Source organism: Cervus elaphus, chromosome 9 (assembly GCF_910594005.1).
Source record: "Cervus elaphus chromosome 9, mCerEla1.1, whole genome shotgun sequence".
NCBI lineage: Eukaryota > Metazoa > Chordata > Mammalia > Artiodactyla > Cervidae > Cervus > Cervus elaphus.
Genome location: NC_057823.1, coordinates 86,957,415 through 86,980,002, shown reverse-complemented (window position 1 = coordinate 86,980,002; position 22,588 = coordinate 86,957,415). Strand labels below are relative to the sequence as shown.

Here is a 22,588-nt window from a genome sequence, read left to right as displayed (position 1 = left end):
GTTAAAAAGTAAAACAGAAGACTTGAAAAGATTGATAAAAAAAAGTACAAATGAATATGAACTAAATACCAGAGACAGCATTTAATATGATAGGGTGAGGGGAATAAGACAAGCAAAGAATTTTAAAGGTGAAAAGTAGGAACCAACAATCACAAATAAATACCAGCTTGGGAACAACCTAATATTGCTGGATAACATTATTAGTAAGTCTTAGGTCATTCTTTAACTTTTTTTCCTATCAAAATGTCTCACTGATAAAAGACTAATATATTTTCTTTTCTTAGATTAGATGTTCTGTTGTCCTACAGATAATGTATGAACTTACTAACAAATTTGCTGCAAATAACCTGTGCATTAGTAATCAAAAAATTATACACATTATTTTGGTAGAAATAAATTATTACTTTATATACATGTTTGACAATGTCTAAAAAACCTTTGGACAGGATGACTAAATTATATTAAATGTCATAATTTCAAATATTACAGAGTCAGAAATTTTTATATAATTTTGATTCTAATAAACTATTATTTATGATATTTCAACTCTTTTCACCAAAAGTAAAAGATAACTATAAATTTCTCCCAACTTACCTGTTATAATATCGGCCTCCCATCATAAACTGATTGTTTGGTGTTGGACATATTTTAAACCGCTGAATATTTTCACTGGTCCGAAAATAAAGTGAATAGTCCCCAGGAGTATTATCTGACGGCCTCACGAGAAAACTGCAGACTTGACCAACTGTAAAAATTAATCTGTTAGTTTTATTCCCTAATTATCAAATTAAAAAAAAGAGTTAAGTAGTATAATTACAAATTACATTCAAAAGCATATACAAATTTTCACCAGCTACTTGTTTTATAATAAAAAAAATCTTAAGGCAATCATTTTTTGTATTTTCTGGTTTATGAGTCACAACCACCCATGATGTTACTTGTCTTTATTAAATAAAAATACAGGGCAGAAGTTTGCAACAATGACTTCTGGTTAATAATATATATATCTGTCACAACTTGGAAAGAATACTGTAACCACAGGTAGGGGGTACTAGCTAAAACTACTGCACTGTTTGCAAATCCCATAAGAAGAAAAGTCAAAAAAAAGTTAAAGTAAATTTTACTTTAGCATACTCTGTACTTAATACTTCTGATTAAACATTAAAAAGTCATAATTGTAATAAAATAGTAGGCAAAAACTTATAAAGGTAGATGAAAACTGAAATATTTGTGTACCTAATCAAAATTAATACACATGCACTATATTTCATTAAAAAGGCACGATCTGAAAAAATCATAAGCAGCAAATTATCATATATCAGATATTTCATATTAATTTTAGAGAAGTCTTTTTGACATCTGCAATTAGCAATGACTCTTACCATTAAGATGCTGTCTACCTTTTCTCTGTTTAAGTACTAATGACATAGGAAAGATCAGAACTTGATTGCTTTTGGGAAAGCACAATGAAAACTCAAAATATCAGATGTTTTACTGTAAGTTACTAATATTTCCAATCATCAAGCCAAGTCACTTACTACCAAGAAGTTTTATGTTCAATACAAAGAATAGGAACTATTACAAAATTGTGCATGCAAGTGCTTATGTGTACTTTTCAGGGAAGGAAATCACCAGAATCTTAAAAGAGTGCATGACCCAAAGAAAATAAAAACTAATTTAAGAAAATTAAGTTTAGTTCTTTTTTAATTTACATGCCTAAAACAACCGTGAGTGCCTCAGGTATTTGGTGCAAATTCAAAAATATAAACTATATTCAAAATTCAGTAAATTCATTAAAATAAATATCTTGGTGCCACTTTGAAAGCAGATAGGATGTGACTTGTTACTACCATATGGCATTATCATGTTATTTCTAACCTATATCCTCACAATATAATTGAATACTTAATAAAACTGCCTCAAATGTTTAAGAAGAACAAAGTATTAATTAAATTAAATGTAATGCTTCATGGCTTGAATAGTAACTCAGATAACAGTTTTAAATAATCAGTGGTTTTTTTTTGGCAGTTTTGGTGGGCAGAAGTTTTGGCAGTAGTACAGAAACTACTGAACTCTGGTCTTTTTTTTTTTTTTTTTTAAGAACTAAGACTTATAAATTACAGATTATTACTTAAACTTGTCCGAAGTCCCTCCAAAGTATGGCTTACTGAAGACATATTTGGTAATTAAATTTCGTCTTAAGTTTTAGTTAGGATGAATGATGGAATACTTTTTCTTTTAAATAATAAACCCACAATACATTCAATTTTTATTTTGCCTATCTCTGTAACAAGTTTTATGAAATATTAAAACCACAATATTTTCAATAAGGCCCGAATGTATAACTCTACAAGTGTATAAAGATAAATTCAAGAACATTTGCTGCACTTAAACAAGAAAATGAAAACATAATATAGCTCTATAGGAGACTGATAATAAATTACGGTATTTATACAATGGAAAGTTTATGGTCATTAAAAAGAATGAAATTTTAAATATGCAGATATAGAATAATCTCCCAAAATATGTATTAAAATGAAAAAAGTGTGTTGCATATTCCTGTGGGCATGTGTGAGGAGGTACGTATAAAGGTGTATGTCACGGTAAGGAAGTCAGGCACACACAGACAGAAAATGTCTAGAAATACAGGGAAAAACTCATCTGGCACGACTTCTAGGGAAGACTGTAGGGGCCTGGTCCAGAAAGAAAACACACCGTGCACTGAATTTTATACTGCATGTTATATTTTCACCTAAAAAACACCAAAAATACCAATTTCTCTGGGCGGGGCAAGAAATTACAGTATGCATAAAAATGAAATGAATGCTAAAGGCAAAACATATGATAAGTGTTTTATTCTTTTTAAATAACATTAGAAAAGTAAAGTGAATATACAAGTACCTGTCATTAGTAAATTATAAGCTTCTTGTTTGGAAATTTTCCCATGGAACCATCTTAAAAAGAGAATAAAATATGTAAATCAAAAAGTCTTTTTTGCTGTTAAATAAATCAAAACTAAATAACTAACACCATACAGTTAAGTTTAATTCAAGCTGACATAATGAAATAAATGTAATGCAACTGATCAGATGACCTCATTCCTTTGACATTACTATACTTTGTAAACATCTATAAGTTCAACAAAATACAGAAAAATTATGGGCCGTCTAGTATGAAGTACAATTTCCATATTAGTTACCAATACAAAAAACAGCATTTATTTTAATTCTGATTATGACAAATTATTATCAGAGCTCGTATTCTTTTTCTTCTTATTATTAGGAGTGGGGAGTGGTACAGGTAGAGCCCACCAAAACTGCCAAAAAAAGATTAGTCAATTTTCTCACACTTCTCTCAAAGTGAATTTCCCTGAAAGTTCTCCCTTTTCAGTCAACGTGCTGGACTGCTACCTTACGGAAAGCCAGAAAATAAGACTGAGTGATGAGAAAGAGTAGATATCTGTTTGAACTAATGGCTTATCATATCAGATTGCTAGAATATTTTATATTCTGATACTTAAGACTTTAGAAAATGTTATAAAAGGCATTATAGCCAAAATCTACTGCATATAATAACTCAAGTATTTAAATAATTTACCTCAAAATAAAATGATATATCTGGGTTTAAAAAATTAATTACTAGTAATTAAATTACTTAAAATCTCTCATGTACCTGAAGGATTATTATCTGTCTGGCCAATTAACACATGTATGCTAATACCAAGCTGACAATATATTCTCAGGGTCTACAATTATTTTTAATCATGACTGAAAAGAACAAGTTGGAAAGTAAAATACTCTAAAATTAAGACATATAAATGCCCTAAAATCCAATGTTACAAGTTTAGAGGTTGTTCACCACTGTTTTATATTATCAACATTATTATTGGTCAGAGTATTAAAAAAAACTGGATTTTTATCTTTTCACATGAATAAAATGTTAAACATTTAAATTCTCTTTTTTATTCTAACAATTAACTTGCTAATTCAGATTCCCTGAGGCTTCCAATGCTAAATATGAATATTGAAGAACAAGTATACAATATCTGGAGAAGTCCAGGTTGCCCTAAAGGCAGTAAAGTTCCATACTGCATTCAAGTATGGCCAAAATGACCATTTATTCCAATGCCAGAGCAAGATTTCTGTACTCTAGGGGACAGCTGATTAGATGACCTCAAAGGCCTATCCTACTTCTACAGCTAGAATAAAAGAGCAAAAGGGAATATAAAGGTGGCGATGGGATGGGGTGGTGCGCCACAAATGGCGTTTATACAACAAATCGGTAATACCGCTTTCTGAAAGGATTAGATCAGAGTTTCCTCACTGAGGGATTTACTACCTATATGTAAAATGAATCTATTTCAAGTACATGGTTTGTACCAATAACAGAAAAATGGGTTTGTGACCTTAGGGAAGACCTCATTTTAGTAAGAAAAAGGAACATAAATATTGTATAACTATAAACAGAATGTAGAAAATATAATAAAGCACTGTGATAGGTACATGCTGAGGGAATTTTTGGAATAACAGAGCACCAATTCTATAGAGTGTATAAGGGAGAAGATAACAGAAGACTTGCTGGCAAGAGTGATAAATGAGTTAAGTCTCTAAGTAAGAACAGGCATATATACATGACCACTGGAAAAACCATAGCCTTGACTAGATGGACCTTTGTTGACAAAGTAATGTCTCTGCTTTTTAATATGCTGTCTAGGTTGGTCATAACTTTCCTTCTAAGGAGCAAGCGTCTTTTAATTACATGGCTGCAACCACCATATGCAGTGATTTCAGAGCCCAGAAAAATAAAGTCTGACACTGTTTCCACTGTTTCCCCATCTAGTTGCCATGAGGTGATGGGACCAGATGCCATTATCCTAGTTTTCTGAATGTTGAGCTTAAAAGCCAACTTTTTCACTCTCCTCTTGCACTTTCATCAAGAGGCTCTTTAGTTCTTCTTCACTTTCTGCCATAAGGGTGGTGTCATCTGCATATCTGAGGTTACTGATATTTCTCCCGGCAATCTTGGTTTCAGCTTGCACTTCCTCCAGCCCAGCATTTCTCATGATGTACTCTGCATATAAGTTAAATAAGCAGGGTGACAATATACAGTCTTGATGTACTCCTTTTCCTATTTGGAACCAGTCTGTTGTTCCATGTCCAGTTCTAACTGTTGCTTCCTGACCTGCATACAGATTTCTCAAGAGCCAGGTCAGGTGGTCTGGTATTCCCATCTCTTTCAGAATTTTCCAGTTTATTGTGATCCACACAGTCAAAGGCTTTGGCATGGTCAATAAAGCAGAAATAGACATTTTTCTGGAATTGTCTTGCTTTTTTGATGATCCAGAGGATGTTGGCAATTTGATCTCTGGTTCCTCTGCCTTTTCTAAAACCAGCTTGAACATCTGGAAGTTCACAGTTCACGTCCTGGCTTGGAGAGTTTTAAGCATCACTTTACTTAGCGTGTGAGATGCGTGCAATTCTGCAGTAGTTTGAGCATTCTTTGGCATTGCCTTTCTTTGGGATTGGAATGAAAAATATTAAAAAGCAGAGACATTACTTTGTCAGCAAAGGTCCGTCTAGTCAAGGCTATGGTTTTTCCAGTGGTCATGTATGGATTTGAGAGTTGGACTATAAAGAAAGCTGAGTGCCGAAGAATTGATGCTTTTGAACTTTGGTGTTGGAGAAGACTCTCGAGAGTCCCTTGGACTGCAAAGAGATCCAACCAGTCCATACTAAAGGAGATCAGTCCTGGGTGTTCATTGGAAGGACTGATGTTGAAGCTGAAACTTCAATACTTTGGCCACCTGATGCGAAGAGCTGACTCACTGGAAAAGACCTTGATTCTGGGAAAGATTGAGGGCAGGAGGAGAAGGGGACAACAGAGGATGAGATGGTTGGATCGCATCACTGACTCAATGGACATGGGCTTGGGTGGACTCCGGGAGTTGGTGATGGACAGGGAGGCCTGGCGTGCTGACATTTATGGGGTCGCAAAGAGTCAGACAAGACTGAGCAACTGAACTGAACTGAAAAATAGGCATTAACCAATACAACAGAGGGGAATCTGGCCTAGGAAGTAGCTTGAGCAAAGGAGAAAAAACAATGATACACATTTGAAGATCTACAAGCTGGAGAGGAGGATATAAAACTAAAAATGACAAGAGATAGATCTTGTAAGGAAACAAGGGCTGTATCAGGAGAACTTTTCAGACTCTGCTAAGGTAGAAAATCAGATAAGAATTTTCAGTGAAAAAGTAATACAGTCAGATACATGTTTTAAGTGTTTTAGCTGTTGGAAGAAAGGATTTGAGGAAACTAAGGTGTCAAGCAAAACCAACTGGGAGGTGATCATTACATCAAAGGGATACAGTGAGTTATACCATCTGTTTAGTCTCAAAGAGCACTCCAGGATGTTAATGCGGATGTTCCACTGCCAGTCAACACCTTAAGAGGTTACAGGGAGCTGACAAACACATAAAATAAACCAACAATGCAAATTTATCTTATGCTAAATACCAAATGAGTAGAAAATTATGAAGTTCAGAAAATGAAAAAATCACAGTGATATTAAATTATAAAAAAAAAAAGATTTCCCAATGCAAGTGGGAGTCACAATTTACACTTAGAAAACTGGACATGGCCTGAGATATGTACTGATATTTGATCTCTTTTTTTCCCCTTTTTAAAAAGAATCCATGGTATGATTTTAAGAGAGACAAAAATCTACCTTTCTTGCTTCTCTTGGAAATCAGGAGGCTTTCGTTAACACTAGGTTCCTAAACTTTGACACATTAGTGAGTGCACGCACCTCACTGCAGGCAAACATTTGCTAGTTTTGACTTCCTCTGTGTGTGTGCTCAGTTGTTTCAGTCATGTCCGACTCTTTGCAACCCCATGGACTATAGCCCACTGGGCTCCTCTGTCCATGGGATTTTCCAGGCAAGAATACTGGAGTGGGTTACCATTTCCTCCTCCAGGGGATCTTCCCAACCCAAGGATTAAACCCACGTCTCCTGCATTGCAGGCAGAATCTTTACCCACTGAGCCACCTGGGAAGCCACTGACTTCCTAGCCTTCCCTAATACAAAGAATGAATGTTAATTTCCATTTATCGTATTTGCAGTATATAAAAAATTAGAGTAGGGAAATACTGTAATAGAAATTACAGTATGGAAATAGTTCCATGTACCTTAATTGCTATCAAAGAGGGAAAATAAGAAAGATTAAGATTATAGTAATTTGAGAAAAATGGGAATACATACACCTGATTCAGTTCATCTGCTTTCATTATCTGTATGCATCCTCTAACAATAATTAGAATTTGTAACTCCTCACACAGGTAGTGAGAAGACCTCAAACTAGTACAATAAACAAAGTACAGTCTCACTGATGGAGCCTACCTTAGCAGCTACATAGAACAATAAGGAAAATGAACTCAGAAAATATCTCATGCTTCACTTAAAGAAGAGTGGACGCTAAATTAGATAACTGAAAGCACATTATTTGGCTTAATGTTTTCATGTTCTAATGGTTAGAACAGAATAAACAAACACTTGAGAAACAAAATTTCAATGCTACCTATAACTGCCGACAGAAGGTAAGAAAAAGTATTCCACTGAAAACACATTAGAAGATTAACAGTCAGTTAAAATAATATGAGTAAAACAGAATTGGGATTAAGAGGTAAGGTCTTCAAAGAAAACATACATACAAATAAATATTAAATGGGATGAGAAGGACACTGAAAAAGATCTTCAAGGACACTAATAAATGAGAGCACAGCTGGAACCCCATGTGGAATGATGCCCTGTAAGAGCAATTAATAAGGGAAGAATGTAGCAAGCAGTAAGTGTAGTAATGCCTGGCCTTTGAATCAGCCCTTATAAGATACTTAAAATCTGCCTTAAAAAAATTATAAAAACAAAGTCCTTGCAGAATCTTATTAATATGGTAAAGAACTGTAATTCAGGGAAAAGTTCTCTGACTTTAAAAAAACAAAACAAAAACTGAACTATAAAGTACATAAAAGATATGGCAACAAAAAGAAATACTAAGAAGTAATCAACAAGAAAACAAAGTGTGAGGAATTATGATATTCATGTTATTAATGTACTGTTTACTGTTAATCAAAAAGTCGTTAGTCTGGTGATCTAAGAACTGTATGTAGGTATAAGCCATCTTCATTATCACTAGGTCCTTAAGAAAATAGAAATCAATTCTTGAGTCAAATAAAAATAAATTTTTAAAACAGCTCAAAAAATATCACTTTTCTTCTAAAACATTTTTAGATCAAAGTTTTCCAATTAGTAATTGTACAGTATATTTTTTCCTTTTAATAATGAACACAAACTTACATTTTGCCTTCATGTGGATCTTCTTCCCGGCCCTAAAGGGGACGACATTAAGACAGTATTTCATGTAACTATTAATATATTTTTGATAAAATTAATAAAATTGTATCTTCAAATATATCTACACCCTGACCTTCATATTTATTTATGTATATACAGGAAAAGGTGTTTCTGTTTATGAAAAGTCTTTTCCAAACTCTTCCCCTTAGTCCTCCTCTCTCTCTGTGATTATTCTAGTCCAGGCACTTTTCCTTCCTTTTCTGAAACTATTAACAGTAGCCCGACTCGTGTGACTACCTCTGTGCCCCACGCCACTCCAATGTGGATTCATCAGTTGCAACTTCAACTCTGCCCTGCATTAAGAAACATCAAACAAAACTAACAAATTTTAAAAACAAGACCTTTAATACTTCCCTACTGCCTACAATTCCTCACTTTACAACCAGAATCCTTTATCATATGACTCAAGGCTACGTTTTCTATCTCATTTCTCTTTTGGTATCTATATACCGTAACCATGGTATACAGAGGCACATAAACTGCCTCTTTGCTAATCTACATTCTCCCACCACTGTAGCCTGTTCTTTGTTACTTAGAATGCCCTTTCCACTCACTACTTCCCTAGGTATTAGTTAAAACCTAAACTGTGTACGCAGGATCTCTCAAACACAGTGCCTACTCTATAACACTGCATCCCTAAAACATATATGAACTTTTACTCTGAAAAGACATCTTTCTTTTATAATCTCTTGAACTTTACCTTACTCTATTAGATATTGCTATAATAACTGGGTGATGTTAATTTCATTATCGTGGCTATACACATCTTAAGACCTTAGTCATTCTTTGTTAACACCAACTACCACCAAACCACTAGCACAAAGCTGGGCATGTAATTCTCACTGAGTATCTGTTGAATTGCAGTCCTAATACCCAGCCAGTATAGCGTGGCATCAAGTTTCCATTGACTAATAAAGGTAAGAATAGAAAAATGGACTAAGTATATGTAGATTTATTAATACTTCTCTCAATTTGGTCCTCACTCAAATATCTAACCAAAGTAAAATCAAACACTTGCTAAATGCCTTCTATACTACAAAACACTAAAAAAAAAAAAAAAAAAAGACATAAAAACAAAATACAATATTTTCTTACCCAGAGTTAATTATATGAGATTATTACAGAATAAATTTATTTTACAATGTAATGGGATACAAAGTTAACAAGGTGCTATGGAAACACAGGAGGAAACAATTTAGCCTCAGAAAGCATAAAATCTCTCTAAAAGAAAAGGCAACATCTGAGCTGAACTGAGAGACAATCAGATTTCACACATCAGTCCAGCAGGGTAGGAATGTCAAGGAAGATGGAAAACAACCAGCATAGAGACAGCCGTTCATTCAGCAAACACTGATTGACTGCCTCTACCTTCAAGGCATTATTCTGGGCAATGGCGACATATCACTGAATCAGAGACAAAAATCCTCAGACAGCTTATATTCTAGAATTAAGACATAACAGAACAAATGTGTTTGGAGAATGGTGATTAAAATTAGAATGTCAAAGTGGAAAATCTCTCAGATCTAACTACCAAACCACCTGTCTGAAATCTAGATAATCACCAAATGGCTCTTTAACCTTCAAGGATTAACTATGTGCCAATAAAGACCATTACCAAAAATCATTCTAAATATTGGAGAAAAACTGTAATTTTAATTTGGGATTATTCCACTACTAATTCAAAGTAGGACCATATTCATTTTTTTTGACCATATTCATTTTTAACAGCCACATCACATCGTTAACTCATATTGGACTGTTAACTTGTTCTTTTTTTCTTTCCTTTTATGTTAGGTCATGTCTCCTTATCTCAAACAGGATTTTTTTTTTTTCTGTGTTCATCGGGTAATTTTCACTTATCCTTATTAAAATTTGTCTTGTTAAATTTGACACAGAGTCCCAAGAGCTTGAAAGAAAAGTTTAACTATACTTCAATTCCTTTAAATAATCAGCATAATGAGGGTAGGTGTGTTACAACAGGAAGAAAATTCAACATACTATGAAGCAACTTTTTAGTAAAACTAACCTAAGATAGTAAGATTCTTCAGTTTGAACATGCCTTTCCCATAGAGAATAAATACCTCTTCTGCTGTAGAAGATAGAATTCTAATCTAGGCCTTAGTTCTAATCCCAACTCTTCTACCTAAGTAACGATGTGACTATGAGTATGGAACGTATCATACCATTTCCTCAACTCTTCCCACTTTTCCTCAGTATGTTTTACTTCTACATATCAAGATCTGGCTGCCAGAATAGGCAGACAAGAGAATTAATAGCAAAGAAAAATATTCTCCACTGCCATCCTCCTGGAACAATAATCAGGGCACAGGTTTCAGCATATTACCAGGTTCAAGGCATAATTTAAAAGTAGTCACTCTGAAGGTTGTGAAAAGAATAACAGAAAATCATTCCATCCTGCTGGACAAATCCAAATGAGTGAATTCCTAAACTATAATACAACGTTTAATATGTTTCGGTGATACTCAATACTGTATTTGAAGTGGAAACGCTGCTTGAATGCTGATCTGTATCTAAAAATGCATACATAGAATTATTTATATTGTGTCTAAGACTGCTGATAATGTACTTTGTGATGACACTGAAAACAAGTCAAATATTCAAAATATAAAACCATGTGATAATACATGTGTAATGTAACTAAATTTCTCCAAGGTAATTAGAAAATTATACATATATTTGGGAGATAAAGAATCTGAAAGCAAACGTGTGCAACCATTTGAGATTCCACAGTTAGTCTGACATAATATCATTTATGAGGAAGACCAAGAAGACTTTTAAGAAGGGATACAAACAAGCACAAACGTTAATACATTTTTAATTCTTAGAAACTCATGAAAACTTTCTGAAAATTGGCAACTACAGAATGATGTGGTTAACTTGGATGTGCTCTTTACAAATAAACAGCATTTACCAACAGCAAATGCATTTTAATGAAAAATTACTTATACTTTTATGAAAAACCTTAATTCATAAGTGCATCTATAGCTGATTTCCCTGATTATGGGCAAGTTTCAAATTTAAGAAGTATTTAAAGTTTTAAGGAGGAGAAGAAAAAAATAAAACTTACCACCTCTTCCACTAAGTCTTCAACAATAAGACCTTGTTCATCTGTTCTTAGATTTGTAACCCACATCCATCCATCTTCTAATTCGTTATGAACAATGAACATATCTCCTTTTAAGAAACTGAAAATAGTAATTATGAAGTCATCAAAATTAAGTGAAATCTTGAAACATGGAAATTTATATGATCATATACCACATCACAGAGATAATACTATAAAAATGCAAGGGGTTAAAGTCAAATACCCTAGATTTTTGTTCTGTTTCTGTCATTATTTATACGTAAAACTCTGAAGATACTTATAAATCTGAATCTTAATTTCATCTTGTGTAAAATGGGCTTAATAATGGTAACTGTACTACCTATATCACTGGATTATTATTAGACTCAAACTGGAATTTATGTGGACAGTAATTATACATATATTACAGCTTTGGGGGTGTAACTACAAGAAAACTGAACTTTAAAATTTAAGTTTCAATGTTATTACTCTTTCAAAAGTAATTTAAACTAAAATTATAAACATTAACTCATTCTACATACACATTTATAAAAAGTTTATTTTAAATAAGCATAATTAGCCTTACCACACAGATGCTTGTGAAACTAAACATTTCTCTCATTAAAAAAAAAAAACAGTAGGGTTTATTTAATTCACTCAGCTATCCACGGAACAACAAGTACAGCACTCTTTCTCCAAAAGTGGAACCAAGGGGTATGAAAATGCATGCATGTTTTTTCTGTCATCAATATCCAAGTGAAGGGATATATATACACACACACAGACAATATAGTTTATTTTCATTGCTGTCTAGATGTTTTCAATCTTTACCCAATCACAGAACTAAAAAATTGTTAATGTATTTCATCAATATAAAACCCATTAAGAATTCCTTGAACTTTTCCTTTTAGGCTTGAACAAATGCTTTTGAGTGATTAAGATTTTAAGATTGATTGGATGCTACCACTAGCCCTGTATCTGTATCATTATCTGTCATATATATGTATTTATTTAATCTATTTTCCTTTCAATCTTAATATTCAAACCAAATATTCAAACTTAATAAACAAACCAAAGTTGTAGTAAGTAAATCTCTTCTAGTGTCTTTGAAAACTTTGTTTTTCTCTAGACTATCTGAAGCTTCATTGTTACTTGGAGTAGTTCAAAAATAAAAACTGTTCATCACGCTTGAAATACACTCTTTTTGAATAGTACAGAATACTGCCTTCTACCTTGATTCTAAAGGTCTTAACAGTGACCAATATTTTACTACCTGAAAGGTGGCAGCCATAACCACTTAGCCAAATAAATTGTTCTTTTCTAGAACCAAATAGATACATTAAGAAAATAATCATGAGTAAGTAAAAAGGGAGTGCCCATGGATAAGAAGTCAAAGAGAAATGAGAAATGTCATGTTTCATTTTTGGTCAAATGCAGTCATAAGAGTTTTTTAAGTTGTTTACTTCTTTTATTGCTGTTATACTACCAACTTTTTATGATGCAAAAAAAAGAAAAAGAAAATAAAAAACTTACTAGCAGCTAGTAATACAACATAACATAATCCTAAGATTCATTATGTATTATTTTGCATTTTTCTTCAAAACAGGTTAAAGTGCTTTATTAAATTTTATTAATCTTCAGATATTTTTCCTTAAAAAAAAAAAAACAAACAAACCACTTCTCAGTTATTTGTGTGTGTTAGTTGCTCAGTCATGTCCGACTCTTTGCAACCCTATGGAGCCCACCAGGCTCCTCTGTTCATGGGATTTTTCAGGCAAGAATATTGGAGTGGGTTGCCATTTCCTTCTCCATGGGATCTTGCCAATGAAAGAATCAAACCCAGAACTCCGCACTGCAGGCACTCTTTACTGTCTGAGTCACACCAAGGAAGCCCTCTCAGGTATATACAAATTTAAAACGACTCACAACTTCATACATATTAATGTCATTCTAATTTGTGTTTAAATTTTCACCTTCCTAGATCAGAAGTATTCAACTTTTGGAAGGTCTCTCAGGACCCATTTACACTTTTAAAAATTGATTCCCTAACAGGTTTTCTCATTCATTCATTTACATGAATTATCTATCTATTGGTGTTTACCATATCAGAGTTCAAAATGTAAATATTTTAAAATATTTATTAACTCCTTTAAAATATTAACATACCCCATTATCATGATAATACAAAGAGTAATTATAATTTTTACAAGTTCAGTAAGAATATTATTGTCTTGCATTCTTGCACATGTCTGGCTTAACTGAAAACTACTGGATTCTCCTGTTTCTGTATTCAGTCTTTGATATATAGTTTTTTTGCTTATAGTATATGAGGAAAATGTGGCTTTACACAAATACGTAGCTGTGAAAGGGATGAGTATATTAATAGCCTTTCAGATAACTATAGATATTCTACGACATTAAACCTAAAACTTGACAGTAGTACTTTCTTGGAGGTTGGTTATAATGTGGACTCTTAAACTACGCATCTATGAACTTCCTGTCCCACTCCAATAACATCTATTGGTCTATTTTACCCTTTGAGTAGATCTTTTGCCCAGCTATAATTTGGTAACACCATGCATTGATCACTTAGAAAATACTGTTTCACTGAGCTATGCAGACCCATCCAGATACAAATACGTTATACAGTATCAAAACATTACATTCTTCAATATCACCACCAATCTTGTCAGAAAAGTCATGAAGTATCTAGGAAGCTGTCAAACTCCTGATGGCAAATATAGGGTATCCAAAATTCTCATTTTTCCCTGAAAGCTCAAATTGTCATTGGCAACAAATACTGCCAGTTATTCCTCTTAAAAAAAGGTCAGATACTCAAGTCTGAATAACTATAATTTGCCTGTCAGTTATTCTCTCAAGTGAAAATGGTGTGCACAAAAAAGGTAGCCAGTTCAGCTTTCAATGTACCTCTTTTCCTCAAAACATGGAACTCTGGTATACAGTAGAGGTGCTTTGTGAATATGTCCCATCTCATCACAAAGATATTAAAAAGATATGTAGCCATAGGGTGAGATTTAGAAAATAAATATGCTTTCGTATCTCACCAAGAACAGTCATAAGTGAAACCAGTGATTTTGTTTAACCGCAAGTGTGGGGCAGTGAAAAACACTATGTATTTGTTACACTGTCTTGATTCGTGCTAAGGCACCAACAGTTTTACTGTCTTTGGCTTTTAGCACCTTCCAAAAGTTATCACTACATTTTAAATGCTGCTGTTGATTTCCATGAGAAGCTTTAACTCAGGGTCAGCAATTATCCAAAGTAGCGATAACATTTTACAAGTAAGAAACAAATCAGAAAGCTGGTAGCTTACAGAAAGATACAGATAATTTGATAACTGATTACCAAATTATACAGTAAATTTCATAATTATCAATTCATATAATAAATCAAATTCTACAGACATAATAAAAACAAACTGTATAAATTATATAATAAAAAAACAAAATTTACTATGTTCTATAGTTTTATACCATTAATAACAATTAAAATTATTCACTCATAATGTAAAATAAAAATTAAATCATCACTTGAGTAACATTTACAGATGAGGCATAAATGTCATGTAATAAAAATTAAAACAGAGTACCGAATATAATAGAACTCTCCTTACTTTGTAAGATAGTCTAATAAAAGCTAAGCTATTCTCCTGTCATCTTCACTGTGGCTTCTCTGATCCAAATCCACAGTCTGAACAGATATGCCAACACAGGGAGACAGGAACAATGGACGTTAACATTAAAGACATGCTTTGCTGGATGCTATTTCCTCAATTTCCAAAACTTTCCTAGTCCAAGAGCTACAAATTTTCAAAGTCTGTTTCAAATGCCTATAAATGAAAATATATTATAAAATACCTTATTTCATCAGTGTCTGGTACTTTTGTGTAAGGGAGAATGGCTCGGACACGCCTTCTATCTTCTACTGGCTAGAAACCATAAAAAAATTGATTTACAGAAGAAAACTTTTCTATGTCAAAGTCAAATTGGGTATGTCCACATAAAAAGTCAATAAAAATCCACATTATAGAATCCTAGGATCGAACTATTTTTTGCTGGGGCTCTAAAAATCCAAATCCTAGAAATGCTCATCTTGTTGTGTTTTTGTTTTTACAAAAATTCTTTTAACAGTATAACCAATATGTTTTTAATCAGGTATTATGAGTTATCACTAATTTTAAATAAACTCCAGAACATATAAAGTAAGCTTTCTCCAATGATGCATAAGACATTTCAGAATCTCAGAGCAACTTCAGCATTAGTACTATGGTATCAGTAATTACTCCTCACTTACTAAGAAATATTTGTTAGGGTATCATCATACAATATGATAAAAAATCTAGTAAATACAAAGTAAAATCACTCTTTTTTAAAAGAAGTTGCCAATTTTGCTCTGACACTACAACCAGAATTAAATCTTGAATTATATTATAATAAACATCATGAGGCACTGAACAAGAGCTAATCCTATTAGTAAAGTAAAATAATAAAGTTTTGAAAGACATTTCACTTGCCTCTGGTGGTGCAACTGGATAAAGCAGTTTTTCTCCTTTAAGCAAACAGGAAACATGACTGTAATAACCTATTAGGTCTGACAAAGAAGAAAAACGTCTTCCCCCAATGTAGTAATCTCCACACATAGCAATAATCCTATTTGTACAGGAAAAAAAATACAATATAAGAAAAAACTTTATAGTCAATTTTTAAGACCAAGTTCCATAGAAATTAGAAATCTGTAATTCTCATACTTTACCTACATCCCTGATTAAAATACCACTTATTAATACCTTCACCATATGCAAATTACTCGAGGCTATTTCTTTTTGAAAAGATATATGCATACATTTGAAATGAAATACATATCTGACTTATAAACCTCAATTACTTAATTCATTAAAATTTTATAAATCCATCCTCAGACATCTCTCCTTACTGTCCACATTTAAGACAAAAGAGCAATTTTAATAATTTTCTTAGGCTAAAAAAGTAGCTTACAGAGCTCTTGAAATATTTAGAGTATAATAATTTCACATCCCACATGTGTGATGATAGTACTTTTAAAGTCTATTTTAAAATCTAAAAATTAAGGGTATACAAACACTTTATCATTTAACTTTACAGGCACTAGGTGATCTTTTTCAACATCTTCCATAAAAATGAAACCAAAGACAATACTATATGTAAATATATTGATACAGACTTTTACAGCTGTACTTGAAAATTCAGATACCTGTTTAAAGGAATGAATGTCTGGAAAGAGTTTCAGAGCAGAAAAGGTAAAATGAAGTAAAGGGCACTTTTAAAACACAGTTTCTGCATTTTCTATTACTCAGTGATCCGAAAGTATACATTTCCTTTATTTCTGCTTTACCAAAGTTTCCTTGTAATTCTTTGTACTTTAAAAGCAGTAACTATATTTATGATCAGCACAAAAAAAGTCCAATAATACGGTTTTTAAACAAAAATGTATGCATTAATAATATCTACTCTAAAACACTTATTAAATCATTTAATTGAAAACACATTTCTTTATCCATTATTAAATGTCACTAAAGCGGGTGTATTTATGAATACTACAGCAAAACAGCTATAGGACGTAGCCTCATAATAGGAATAAAGACTTACCTAAAATGGTTGACAACGTTCGTCTGGCTGAGAAAGGAAAGTACAAAGGACCCTGGCCTCCGATCACTCTCTCTTATAAGGTAACTGCCGGACTTCCCTGCTTGCCTGAGGCGTTCTTCTGCCATAGTTCTATCAAGTTTTCCATGATACCACCTAAGAAAGAAAGTTAAAACATTAGAATAAAAACAGAAACCATAAAATTACTATTGGTAGTTGAAAAACATACAAAAGACTTTGCATACCTACATGTAACAAACATTTACATTTTACTCTGAAACATTCATTCCAATTTTAACTCAATTATTTTTAATTTCCTAGTCTCTCAAAAATAATGAACTCATTTACTCATTTTTTAATCTGCTCTATAAGCTCAGGCTTAACCAAACACCTCACATATTCACCTCTTCTATTTCTGCCCATCTCTCGAACCCCCAGGACTGTCGATCTGTTCAAGATACAAACTCTTCTTACAATCAAATGCCTAATTAGAAAAATAAGAGTAAGATGGACAAATGGAAATGATACTGTCTAAAGGCTACTATTCTCATTTTCCATTTCAATATGAAGCTGGTTATTCCCTTTGTCTTAAGATGATCCACTCTATAACCACACATTTGAACTCTTCAAACTTAACAAAGAGATGGAAAATAAATAATACCTTTGTCTCTCTTATTTTCTTGCTCTCAATTTAACTATCTTCTACCTACCATACTACTAGATGATCTGCTTAAATGAATGGCTATACCCCTAGCATCATCCACACTACCAATCTATGCCTATAAAAGCCACATGGATTGATATAAACAAACTGGAATTTTCATATGGCCATAGTAACAAATCTACAAAGCAATTGTTCTAAAGTGTTTTTACACTTTCACTGTATTAGTCATCCAAATTTATCCTTGGTACTTATAGTCTAACTTGAAACATTGAGAGGAAAACAATAAACATTTACATTAACAATAAATTGACATACACATTATCTAGCCATAAATTGACAGTCAAAACTATTATAGTACTATGACTGTTTCTGTAAGCTTGATGTGGTGAAAGTTTACTATTCTTGACTTCTTAATTTAAAAAAAAACACTTAAAACTTCTCACAAGAATTATTTTTAATTTTCTTCTAAAACCCAACCTATTTATTTGAAAATCTGTGTATAAGATAAATAAAATAATGAAAAAACAGTCATGGAGCTTCACTGTAACTTAACAGGAAAAATACAATTGTAAACCATCAGTATTAGAGGAAGAAGAACAACAACAAATAAATACTGCATTCCTCTAAAATCCTAGTCTTTACTTCAACCATTCTTTGAGGCTACTGACAAGTAAATTTAACTATTAAGATCTGTGTTTTTTAAAGTCTAATAGAAAAGCTTGGACCAATGATCATTTAAAGCTCTTTGAAATGCTCAATTACAGATGATCAGAACAAAATTTTGAAATTACAGTGTCACAGTGTATTTAGCTGTGAAAATATATGGTTCAACTTTGGAATATCAAACAGGTACATTCCTTATTACCTAAAGTAGTGGAGTTAACACAGAGAGCAGATTTACACATTCAACAAAGACAAAATTAAGGACAGTTTTAAACTATTTTTGTGTACTTGATATTTGTTAAAATTTGTTGTGTTTTAAGGAAAACGTCAAAATTAAAAGATTTTTTTTAAATCTCATTTTGTGAGCTCACTGTAAGATGATACATGGAGGTGATTTTCAGTCTATGTACTTTTTCAGTCTATGTACTTTCTGTAAGATTCTGGCATTTGATCAGGTATTCAGTTCAAGACAAAGACTTAAAACTAAATAAACAACTTTTGTTTCCTGATTATTACTAAGTCCCTTTATGCAAAATGACCTCAAGTTTTGAACACATTAGGTAAAACATGTCAATTCTTGATTACGACTATAACAAAATTATAGTTATATGAGCATGTATGTAGTTGAATGTGATTCTCAAAAGTGTTCAAACATTCCACTGATACAAGTCTCTGTTCAAGGAAAAAAACTGAATGGTCTTACTCAGAAAACTTAGAATTTCTTGATCTATGTTCACTTCAAATTATCAAGATGAATCATACTAACAAGAATATTTTAACTGCATCTGCACAGATAAGATGGTTGCAATGACACCTCCTAAATGTCTTCAAAAGAGATTAAATGGACTGGTGAGACTAGGACTTTACCAGAAACCTCCATAATCATGGTTAAGTCTCCACACCTTGTACCTCATTACCATCACTTGTAAAAAGGGGGGAAATAATTTTCATCTCAGCCTCAAAATATATTAAATATTTGTCCTAAACTCCTTCAAAGAAATATGTAAAAATGAAAAAGCACTACCACAGGCTGTATAGGCACAGAATAACCAGTAGCTTCACAGAAGGTTGCACAGTATTATAAATAAATACATACAAAATTTGATACATACAGATTATAAACAATATACACAGACTACAAGACTAAATCAACGTCATCAATGAAAATCTTAAATTTTATACTACGGCGTAACTGAATGCTTAATTTGTGGATCACCTAAGTCTCAGTTATCTTCCTATTTTCCAGTCTTGTTTACTTTCCATCTAATTTTGGGAAGAGGACAGGAAATACCAATCTTCGTTTCTGCTAAAATACTGATTTTAAGAGGAAATTTCTTTTCCCAAAACATCTCTTTGAACTTTACAGATCACACATATTAATTGACACTGGAATACTCCCATTTCTCCTGGCAATTCTAGACTTCTAGAAGCCCTGAAATAGCCTAATTCCACCCCAAAGTGGATATATATTTTTGGAGGGATAGCAAGGACAATATGCATTTGAGATGATGTGACTTAAATTTGCCTAATACTTTAATAGTAAAATATCTAATGTTCTCCTATTTAAAAGTAAGTTATCCCTCTCTCGTGTTCTCTCTCTCTTTTAAGGAAGATTTGAAAAAGAAACAGCAGGAAATTTAAGAAGTAAATATATTTTTCTCAGCTAGTTTTGCCATTTTTTGTTAAGAAACTTACAAGCAGACATAATAGACACTACACAATCACTGTATCTAAGCTAAAACACCAGAGATGAAACATATTAAATAAGTTAACAAGAAAAGACAAGTTGGGCAAGCTATAGGATCATCTTATTTCTAAATCTAGAATCACATAAATGTTTTTATAAATGCATGTTTTACATTGGTGCAGTATGTTTAAGGGACTTTGGAGAGGCTAATCAGGTAGAATAAGAAAGAAATCTGTACAGTAAGAAAGCAACCTGGTGTGAATATTAGACAGACGCTTAACTCAAACTACGTATTTAAAACTAACCTGACAATACTAAATGGAAACGGTCTACTACAGTAGAAAATAATTAAAATAGTACTATCAACAAACATCCTTTGTCTAAAAAGGAAACTAAATTGAAGTTCCTAGCAGATCACTTTTACTTTCCACTATGCTATTCCTCCTAGTTATGTCGCTGACCGACACCAAAGTTCTGAGAGAGAGACATATATGCCGAAATCTAACTGCCAAAAAATTTCTTATCACCTGAATCACCTGGAACTCTGTGCCTGATCATATCATGAACTAAAGTTTTTCTGTAACTCTCAAAGATGGGTTAATCAGATTTTCTCACACATGCTGTCCTCTCTGAAATTAAACTGGTTATTTCAGACTGGTAAGACATATACTAAAGACATGCTAAAACTACTATAAACTTCCTGCAACTTCCATTTCCTCTTAACAAACACATTTCTTACAGTTGTACAGTGTAAGCTGGTGGTTAACAAAAAAAAAAAAATGGACTTTTTAAAGGGGAAAGTAAAGATACCTTACAGTAAACGATTTCACTCAGTCTTTTTTCCCCACAACACTATGCAGAGAGACTAAAATCTGGTCACTAGTAATGCACCTGAACAATCATAGACTAAGTCTAAGAGGTGTGGAACCCTTAGACCAACTACAGTAAAATTAATATTCATGTGTATGTTCGACCTCTTGAGTATACTTGTATGCTGAGGCAAGTAAGCAGTATATGTGTGTGTGTGTCTCTATGCATCTAGTTGTATATCTCAGATTAAACTAGCTCATGAAAAGAGTAGAAATTCTATTTCCTTTTGCCACAGGTGACATATTTACAGGGTTTTGGACCTGGAGATTTACCTTCTGGAGAAGTATTTTTAAGAAAACAGTACTATTATATATTCACAAATTCAGTTTACTGACAGACTGATCCTACTAAAGGTAGGACCAAATAACATGATGCTTATGCAATCGAAAATTTTCAGTGAAGTGCACTCAATCAAGATTGTCTCATTCTCACTAACCTAACTTCTATCACCCAAAAAAAAAAGATAATGAAAGGTAGAGAGAGCCACACTATCTCCAAAAATGCTGTACACTTATCAAACATGTTAAAGAAATTTTTTTAAAGTAACAAAAAAAGGAAAACCATAATACTTACTAGCAGGAGTCTAACAGTTCCCACCTCACATCTTCCAGCTATTGTTATCTGTGAAATTTCATTTATCAAAAAACTACCATTTTTTAGTTTAGTTTTTCTTAGAACAATTTTTTTTTTTTTTTTTAGTTTTTTTAGAACAATTATAATTCATGCCAGTAACTAAGAACATGAAAAAGGGGCAACAAAATGAGACTAGTGACTATCTGGTCCAATGAATGCATTACTGTAACACAGTTGCAAACTACCTTGAAGGCAGTTTTTCTTCTTAAAAATACTTAAAAAAAAAAAAAATTTCACAATGTTCGATCTAAAACTTTGGAGGCTATGGTGATTCAGTGGCTACCTATTGCAATTACAACATTTCTTAACCTGTATTTTAAGATATATCTTTAAAATACCGAGTCTGAAGTTTAAAAGCAAACTTTAGTCGGGCATGGTCCAACAAACTATGTCCATGTCCAACAAACTATGCATCAAGCATTGTGCTACATGGTAGAAAACAAGTTAACATCACAGAACACCACTACATGTACGTTTATGGTTTCTGATCTCGAGGAGAATACAGACAAAACAGGCAATGGTAATCTGGTACAGCAAGTACTAGAATGTGGGGGCAAATGGAAAACTTCAGTCTTAGCATTTTAGTGTGCACCTTCTGAAAAAACTGATGGCTAAATGGAAACCTACAAGGTAAGGAGCAACTAATTCAGAGAAAGCAAAACACTGAGAATGGGAGAAAGATGTCACAGGCAGAGGGAAAATGTAAAGGCAAGCAAAGGCCAAAAAAAGCTTATATACAGATATGGGAACATGAAAATATTTTAAACTTTCAAAATATACTTTGCAAGTCTAACTCTTATCAAATAATATGGAAAGAATATAACCTTCTGAATTAGACTAGACTTTAAGACCTCACTTGTTGAACTTTCTCGGTACCTCAAAGAGGATCTCAAAGAACACTGTAAAAGTTCAAAATATTCTCAGATCTACACAC

General features: G+C 32.7%; 1 protein-coding gene across 1 annotated transcript in view; it reads right to left on the bottom strand.

Moving 5' to 3' along the window:
- The window catches only part of RASA1 (RAS p21 protein activator 1), a 112,762-nt gene that overhangs the window by 37,699 nt on the left and 52,475 nt on the right, over window positions 1–22,588 (bottom strand). Inside the window, exons 2-8 of the mRNA XM_043913552.1 lie at window positions 17,141–17,293; window positions 16,030–16,165; window positions 15,374–15,444; window positions 11,499–11,616; window positions 8,354–8,385; window positions 2,902–2,954; window positions 595–745 (exon numbers count right to left, since the gene is read on the bottom strand). Coding sequence (XP_043769487.1) covers window positions 595–745; window positions 2,902–2,954; window positions 8,354–8,385; window positions 11,499–11,616; window positions 15,374–15,444; window positions 16,030–16,165; window positions 17,141–17,293 — 714 coding nt within the window. The remainder of the gene's footprint in view (window positions 1–594; window positions 746–2,901; window positions 2,955–8,353; window positions 8,386–11,498; window positions 11,617–15,373; window positions 15,445–16,029; window positions 16,166–17,140; window positions 17,294–22,588) is intronic.